Raw genomic sequence first — 7,827 nt, forward strand, 5'->3', positions numbered from 1 at the left:
CCAGGAGTGGGGGGGGCCTGCGTGTTGACGGGCAGCGCGAGGGGCGAGGCTTTAGACGAGGAGGGCGGAGTCTGGCCGGGCCTCGGTTTTTCGGGCGGCTGGCGGACTTGACAGAGAGCTAGAGGGGCCAGGATCCTGGGCCCACGGGGGGTGGGGCATATGTTTGATAGGCAGGGACAGCCGGCGTCTGATAGGCGGGGGACAGGCCTTGGAAACGGGAGGGCCAATCGGCACGCAGGGGTGGGGCCTAAGTTAGCGCCGTTCGGCAGGGGTCCCCCGGGCGCTGCCCAGTCTGGCTCCGGCGCCGCCAGTTGCGGACGCGTCCTGCCGCAGTCGCTGCCGCGTGCCTCTGCTCCTCCGCCTGACCTGGGCCGTCTGCCCGCAGCCATGAGCGTGCTCGGCCCCGGTGGAGCCCGCTGTCCTCTAGATTAGTCCCCGCCGCCGTCCCGGACCCGTTTGCAGCATGGAGTCTCCCGCCTCGAGCCAGCCCGCTAGCATGCCCCAGTCCAAAGGTAGGCGCTCCCCGCCGGAGCCTCGGCCTGACCCCGGGCCCAGTGTGGGGCCGGCCTGCAAACTCCGACCGATCTGTGGTCCCACCCTATCCTGTCCTCGACCTGGCAGCGGCGCCCTGTCCCGGAACCCCTTCCTGTTTGGGGTCCCGGGACCGGCCCCAGCCTGGGACCTCACCTGAACCCCCAGGTTAGGCCTTGGGACTGCACCCAGGCTCGAGATCACCCAGGCTGGAACTAGGCGAGGACTTTGTTCCCACCCATCCAAGTCAGGAGCCCCACTCTGACCTCATTTGCGCCTTATGGCTGCAGACTAGACAGGAACTCTCCCAGTCTTCTCCCTCAGCGGGACCCGGGTGAGATTCACACCGGCCCCTACCTGGGTCCTTGGTCAGCACCCAGTCCCACGTCCAGTTTCGGGACCCAGGGCTGTATCTAGGCTGGGATTTCTCTTGCGTCTCCATCTGGGCCCCAGAGGGCTCTTATTGTTGCCGACCTCACTGTAGCCTCTATGCGGGTGCTCTGGCTACACCCCAGCTCGGAACCGCCTGATCTCCTCTCCCCCAACTCTCCCTCTCCTTTAGGCCCTATGTTGCCCCTTCCCTGGCTGACCTCCACCTCGTCCTGCAGTCCTGTGTCCCCAGGAACCTCCCTTGTCCTCTCACCCCTCCCTAAGGTGCAGCCCCCTGTCTACCGGCTCCTCTCTGTCTTGAGTTGCAAGCTTCTCCCCGCACTTGGGGCACTCACCCCATCTGGTTCCTGTCCTGGCTGCCTGGGATCTGGGCCAGCCGCCAGGCCAGGGTGCTGGCTGTGCAAGGGATTTGCTCTTCTCCAAGTAGCTGGCCTTCCTGGAAATTTTTGTGAGGTGGCGGCAGCAGGATTTGTCATGCGGAGGGGGGAAGGACGAGACTTGGAGGGCAGAAGGGGAATTTTTTTTTTTCAGGAAGAGGAGAGGATGTTTTTGGTGCGTCGGAGTTTCAGCAGGCTGGGCTGTGAGAGATTTCCAAACCGGACATAGCCTTAATGAATGGGCTGCCTAACCCCGGCAAGCTCCCTGGTGTCTCTGGGTCTCAGTTTCCTTTTCTGTAAATTGGAAGTAATCACACCTGCTTCTGTGGACGCGGGCGAGGGGGGGGCGGGCATGCGGTGGGGAATGCTAATTAGCTCTGAGGCGTTCACTCATTCACTCGAAGAGTGCCTGGCGAGGAGCCGGTGCTCACCAGGGGACACCGGCTGCCCACGTCTCGCTGTTGCTTTCATTCTTCTTGCTGGAAAGGCCCCCGCTGCTGGGGCTCCGCTGCAGAGTGAGCAGGAGGCAGGTAGCAGCCTGCGCCCCCTCATCAGGGGTCAACCACTCTGCTGCCCTGGAGGGCGCAAGCCAGTAGAAGCCCTGTGGGGGTCTGGGGAGGGCATGGGCTCTTCCTGGCCCCTGCTGCTGGCTGCTGAGCCGGGTGGGCAGAATAATTATGCCTTACATAAGTGGGAGGCCGGATCCCTGACAATTGCCCAACCACTGTGAGTAACTCAGGAGGCACTCGCCGGGGGAGGCGTCTGAGGAGGGACTTCACTGCACAGACATCGTGGAGCTTGGGAACCGGGAAATCAGACACTTCTCCACTCTGGAGAGCTCGGGGAGGGGTAGGAAGCCCTGTTTGTTTTGGAGGCTTTTTTAGCTCTCCAGGCAGGGAATGCCTCAGCAAAATAGACGTTCCAGTTGCAGAGTTGTGCAGGGAGAGGGGTCATAGAGGTGGTGGGAACGCTGTGGGAAGGCCAGGATGGACTTCTAGATGTGAACCCAGGTCCCAGATGAGGCTGGGTGGGCTGAATGGAGGGTCAGGGACCTCCCTCAGGCCCAGGGACCCTATAGCCTCTTCGGGGTCTGGGGAAGTATGTGGTGGCAGAGCCACAATGCCCCTCACCAAAATCCCTGGGAGCTCCTTCTTTTTTTCCACGTGCCATGCATTTCCTCATTCATTCCTCACAGCCCCATTTACAGATAAGGAAACTGAGGCCCAGAAGCATTAAGTGCCTTGCCTGAGGCCACACATCGGTGACAGGTGGAGTAGGGTTCCCCCAGGACTGTGTGTCTCCACAGAGGTCTTCCCAGTGACCCCCTGTGTGCCGCTCCCATGCTAGATGCCTGAGCTGAGCTGGTGGGATGCCCTCACCCCTGGCCTTGCTCGCAACCTGTGCAGTGGGCCTGTCCTCACGGTCATGCCAGACCTCCAGGACAGACGGAGCGGAGGTGCTGCCTCTCCGGCACACGGCACTTTACGCTGGGCCTGAGGCATATTCACTGCAATCCGACCCATTTGACAGATGCAGAACTGAGCTTGGAGGGAGGATGGCCGGCCTGCCCCAATAGGTGGAGGTCCTCGCCCCATGCCCGCCCCATCCTGGGCACTGGGCCTCCCAGCACGGAGCCTTCTCCACCTTCTCGAAGGAATTTGAACATGGCAGGGAGTGGCTGGCGCTTGACCTTACTGGAGCTTTACCTTTGAGCTTCCTGCCTTGCAGCAGGTACGCGGCCCCATCCTCCGTCCTCCATGCCATGGGCCTGGGGAGTTTTCCGTGTGTGTGCAGCCCTCAGGCCCAGAGCTCTGCTGGTTTTTCCCTGGCCTCCTTGCCCACATGGCCATCTTTGGGCCAGTGGGCAGGGGCATGTGTGCAAGCCACCTTTGTCCTTGCAGGGTACCACACATGTCGTGTTGTCGTTCACAGCATGGGTTCTGCCCCTTCTGCCCTAAGAGTGCCACCTGTGGGGGCACTTCATGGTTAATTTTCACACAGCTTGGACTGTGGCTGCGGACTCCTGACTGCCCCGTGGGGACACTGAGGCTTCATGGAGCACTGCCATGTCCTAGCCCTGCCTGGTGCGGCCACCCTCCCCCACCCCCGGCTGTCGGAAAGACTGGAGGTGGCACCTCGGGGACTTCCCCCACCCCTCTTGTGACGCACAGGAAACTCTCTGTCAGCCAACCCATGGCCCAGGGCCCAAAGGGAGCAAAGTTCTCAGTTGGCCTGTGTGAGAAGGCCGGGGCCCGCGGAGGCTTCCGGCCGTGAGTCAGCGGGCACCGGGTGCTGACTCACCCGCTGGGCATGCCAGCCGGCTGCCTACAGCTTAAAGGGGCGATGCCGCCAGCCTGGTGGGTGGGGAGGGGGTTACGTGTCCTGCAGGTGGCACCTAGCCCTGAGCTGGGGCACTGGAGGTGGCCCCTTCCGGGACCTCGGGCTGGGCTGGGACCCCCCTGGGCAGGCCCTCTGTGCCCCACCCAGGAACTTCCTCTATTAGGCAAGGGGCTCTGCTTCCTCTTGCTCACGGAGCAGGAGCAGGTGGCCGTGGCTGTTTACTGCCTTTGGCCCAGGGGACTCCTCAGGTTCAGCTGTGCAGCTGGGACTCAGGGAGGGCGAGCAGCAGAGGTGGTACAGGGTAGGCTGGGGTGGGACCCGGCCTGAGTTCCTGGAAGGTGGTGAGGCTGGAAAGGCTGTGAGACCTCAGTCTCCAGAGCCTAACTGCCTGAGTTCATGCCCCAGCTCCGTCCCTTTTGCGATGTGACATTAGACAAGTTGCAGCTGGTCCACGCGCTGCACTCTGTAAATGATTTCTGTCCCCTGGGCATGGCCCAGCTCTCAGAGGAGAAGCCTCCATTTCCTCATCTGCAGACTGGGAATGGGGACCCTGTCTGTCTGGATGCAGCCAGTTCCATTCCACACTTGCTGAGTTTCAGGCACGAGTCATGGCAAGACTGCCCTCTGTCCACAAAGAACCCAGCTGAGGCACGCCTCTGCCAGGCAGGAAGTCAGGGGAACCTGGGCTCGGTCAGATGGCCCTGGGTTCGAATCCTGACTCTGCTGTTTCCTCACCTGGGTATATCTTGTGCGCTTTCTAATCCTCAGTCGTCTCTTCTGCAAAGTGAGAGTAAACGCCCCTCCCATGCAGGGTAGTGGTGGAGATTGCAGATAGCATTTGTCAAGTGAATGGCACCCGTTATCATTTTATTGTTGTTATTTTTGTGGCTGTAGTTCATTGGTGGTGGATAAACAGCAGCAAGGCTTCATGACGGTGGGCTTGTAGGCACTGCGGCGCGAGGCCTCTGGGCAGTAGGGTCCTTTCATCTAGCCCAGAATTTATCAGGCTTTAGGGCCTTTTCAACTTCTGGTCCCCAAGCTGGGACTGGGGGCTGCCCCTGGCCTCCTGGGCCTTCCTGGGGAGGGCACGTGGGGAGCAGAGAGCTGGAGGCTGCTCCTGCAGGCCTGTGCATCCCCGGCCTTGGCATGTGGCATTAACAGGATGACAGAGGGGAGGCAGGGTGGGACCGGGAATCAGGACGCAGTCCCCTGGGCCAGCCTGGGAAGCAGAAGCAGGGCCTGAGTCAGGGGTGTTGGTGGGTGGTGGGCCAAGCTGAGGGGAGGAACTGGGCACAGGGTCATGGTGCCAGTGTCTCAGGAGGGGTCCCAGAGGAGGGCTGCTGGGCAGCAGCATGGAGGACGCCGTGTTGTGGCAGTGCCCCATGACTGATGCCCACATGCCATCCACGCCTGCCCTTGGCCATTCCTCCTGGCACTGCCCACCCCCATCAGGCCTGTGTGCCCAGTGACTTCTGCAGGTGCCTCCCTGAAGCAGTGGCCCTGGAAACCTCAAACAGCCTCATGTCAAGGGCCTGAAGGCCAGAGAGGGCCGGGGGAGGCAGCAGCCCCTTGCTGGGCCCTTTGCAGCTTCCAGATACCAAGCCTGGCTGCAGCGGCTCCAGAGAGGGCCCCAGGCTTTCTTCCCCTGACCCCAGTCCTGGGCACATGTCCCTGTCACCTCCCTGCCCTGCATTCCAGGACTACCCTCCCTGCTTTCTCTGGGGAGGCAGCATCCAGCTGCCCCTCTCCCAGCTGGGCCCCTGTCCAGGCTAGCCCATATCACCTCCTGCCATTCGGCCCACAGCTGGGATGGTGCCTCGCTCTGCTGACACCTCCTGGCCGATGCCATCCTGGCAGGCGAGACTTCCATCCCCCTCCTTTAAAAAAGTTGTAACTGTATCCACAGACACTGAAAGGATATGCAGAATATACGTCTTTTAGAAAATGACAGTGTAGCGAGCTCCGTGTACCCAATACCCAGCTAAAGAGATTGAGCGTGACCGCGGCCTGGAGTCCTGGGGCCACAGCCGCCCTAACTGTGGCTCGGCATTCCTTGCTTCTCCTGGTTAGTTTTAAAGATTGAGCTTTAGTGCATTCACGGCGTTTGGCTCCCTCAGCGTCCCGTGTTCTGCGTCCACTGTGTGGGCCACAGTGCCGCCTGGCATTTGGTCGGAGGGAGGCTGGTGCTGGCCAGCCAAGTGCAGGCCCGTCCCTCCGCTCGTGAGCTGTGCCTCTCAGTTTCCTCGTCTGTGTGATGGGGACAGTCCTGGGATCTACACTCTGGGTGGCTGCGAGGATCCAGTTCGCCGACACGGGGCGTGCTCAGCGTGGGGCTGCTTGAATAGATGTGTGTGTCCGAGGCTGCCACTGCTGTGCCCCACCAACCTGTGTGGCCGTACTGAGTCCTCTGACTGTCCTCGCCTGTATCACTGCGCTGATGTCCCCAAGGCCTTCCGAGGCCCGTCCTAAGGTTTGCATGTGCCAGTGTGTACAGTGATGCAGTGACAGGCCAGGGGGCCGCCTCGCTGGGGCAGGGCTGCGAGACTGGATGCCGGTGGAGCATTCAGACCTAATCAGGAGGTGTGTGGGGCTGGGGGCACTGATGCCCAGGAAGGTTGCATTGGTGGTGTCCGTTGGCCACTGAGGCACACATGGGAGACCTGCCCAGGAAGACTCTGGGTACTGAGGGTAGAGATGGCTCCCATCCCCTCACCATTCTGCTCCCACCTGGCTTGGCCTTCTGGTCAACCCCGCAGCCTCCTGCCATTGGCATGGCACACTGCATCCCGATGGCTGGGGCAGACCCCTTTTTTGGTATATCTCGTCATCAACCCCATGCTTTGTAAGGTTTTGTTTAGTAGGAATCTCAAAGGGACAAAAAGGCAGTCTCTTGCTTCTCCTTGGAATACTTTGTGCAGAGACCAGCATTTTCTTTCCTTTAAAAAAATTTTTTTTTTAATTTTGAGACAGGGTCTCGCTCTGTCACCCCATGGCACAGTCATGGCTTACTGCAGCCTCGACCGTCCAGGCTCAGACGATCCTCCCACCTCAGCCTCCCAGGCAACTGGGACTACAGGCATGCAGCACCACACCGGCTAAATTTTTGTTTTTGTTTTTGTAGAGGTGGGATTTCATCATGTTGCCCAGGCTAGTATTGAACTCCTGAGCTCAATGCAATAAATCCCAGTCTTTGGGAGGCCGAAGCAGGAGGATCATTTGAGGGCGGGAGTTCACAACCAGCCTGGGCAACATAGGGAGACCTCATCTCTACAAAAAACAAAATATTAGCTGGGTGTGGTGGCACACGTCTGTAGTCCCAGCTACTCAGGAGGCAGAGGTGGGAGGATTGTTTGTGCCTGGGAGGGTGAGGCTGTAATGAGCTGTAATGGCGCCATTGTACTCCAGCGTGGGTGACAGAGTGAGACCCTGTCTCTTTAAAAAAATATAGAAATAGTGAGAACAAGACAAATGGGACCTAATCAAACTCCATAGCTTCTGCACGGCAAAAGAAAGTCATTAGAGTTAATCAGCAACCAACAGAATGGGAAAAAATTTTTGCAGTCTACCCATCTGACAAAGGGCTGATATCCAGAATTTACAAAGAACTAAAACGATTTACAAGAAAAAACAAACAAGCCCATTCAAAAGTGGGCAAAGGACATGAACAGATACTTTACAAAAGAAGACATACATGAGGTCAACAAACGTATGAAAAAATGCTCATCATCACTGGTCATCAGAGAAATGCAAATCAAAACTACATTGAGATACCATCTCACACCAGTTAGAATGGTGATCATTAAAAAATCCAGAGACAACAGATGCTGGGGAGGATGTGGAGAAATAGGAACACTTTTACACTGTTGGTGGGAGTGTAAATTAGTTCAACCATTGTGGAAGACAGTGTGGCGATTCCTCAAGGACCTATAAATAGAAATTCCATTTGACCCAGCAATCCCATTACTGGGTATATATCCAAAGGATTACAAATCGTTCTACTATAAGGACACATGCACACGAATGTTCATTGCAGCTCTGTTTACAATAGCAAAGACCTGGAACCAACCCAAATGCCCATCGATGATAGACTGGACAGGGAAAATGTGGCACATATACACCATGGAATATTATGCAGCCATCAAAAACGATGAGTTCGTGTCCTTTGTAGGGACATGGATGAACCTGGAAA

At 58.3% G+C, this 7,827-nt stretch overlaps 1 protein-coding gene across 2 annotated transcripts in view; it reads left to right on the forward strand.

Annotated features, from left to right (window-relative positions):
- Window positions 1–234: 234 nt before the first annotated feature.
- Window positions 235–7,827, forward strand: part of MAP2K3 (mitogen-activated protein kinase kinase 3) — a 31,382-nt gene continuing 23,789 nt past the window's right edge. For both annotated transcript variants that reach the window (XM_032263541.1, XM_032263542.1), the window contains exon 1: window positions 235–512. In XM_032263541.1, the coding sequence (XP_032119432.1) occupies window positions 464–512 (49 nt within the window). In that variant the 5' untranslated portion in view covers window positions 235–463. The remainder of the gene's footprint in view (window positions 513–7,827) is intronic.

This window comes from Sapajus apella, unplaced genomic scaffold (assembly GCF_009761245.1).
Source record: "Sapajus apella isolate SASKATOON/1434 unplaced genomic scaffold, GSC_monkey_1.0 scaffold136, whole genome shotgun sequence".
Taxonomy (NCBI): domain Eukaryota; kingdom Metazoa; phylum Chordata; class Mammalia; order Primates; family Cebidae; genus Sapajus; species Sapajus apella.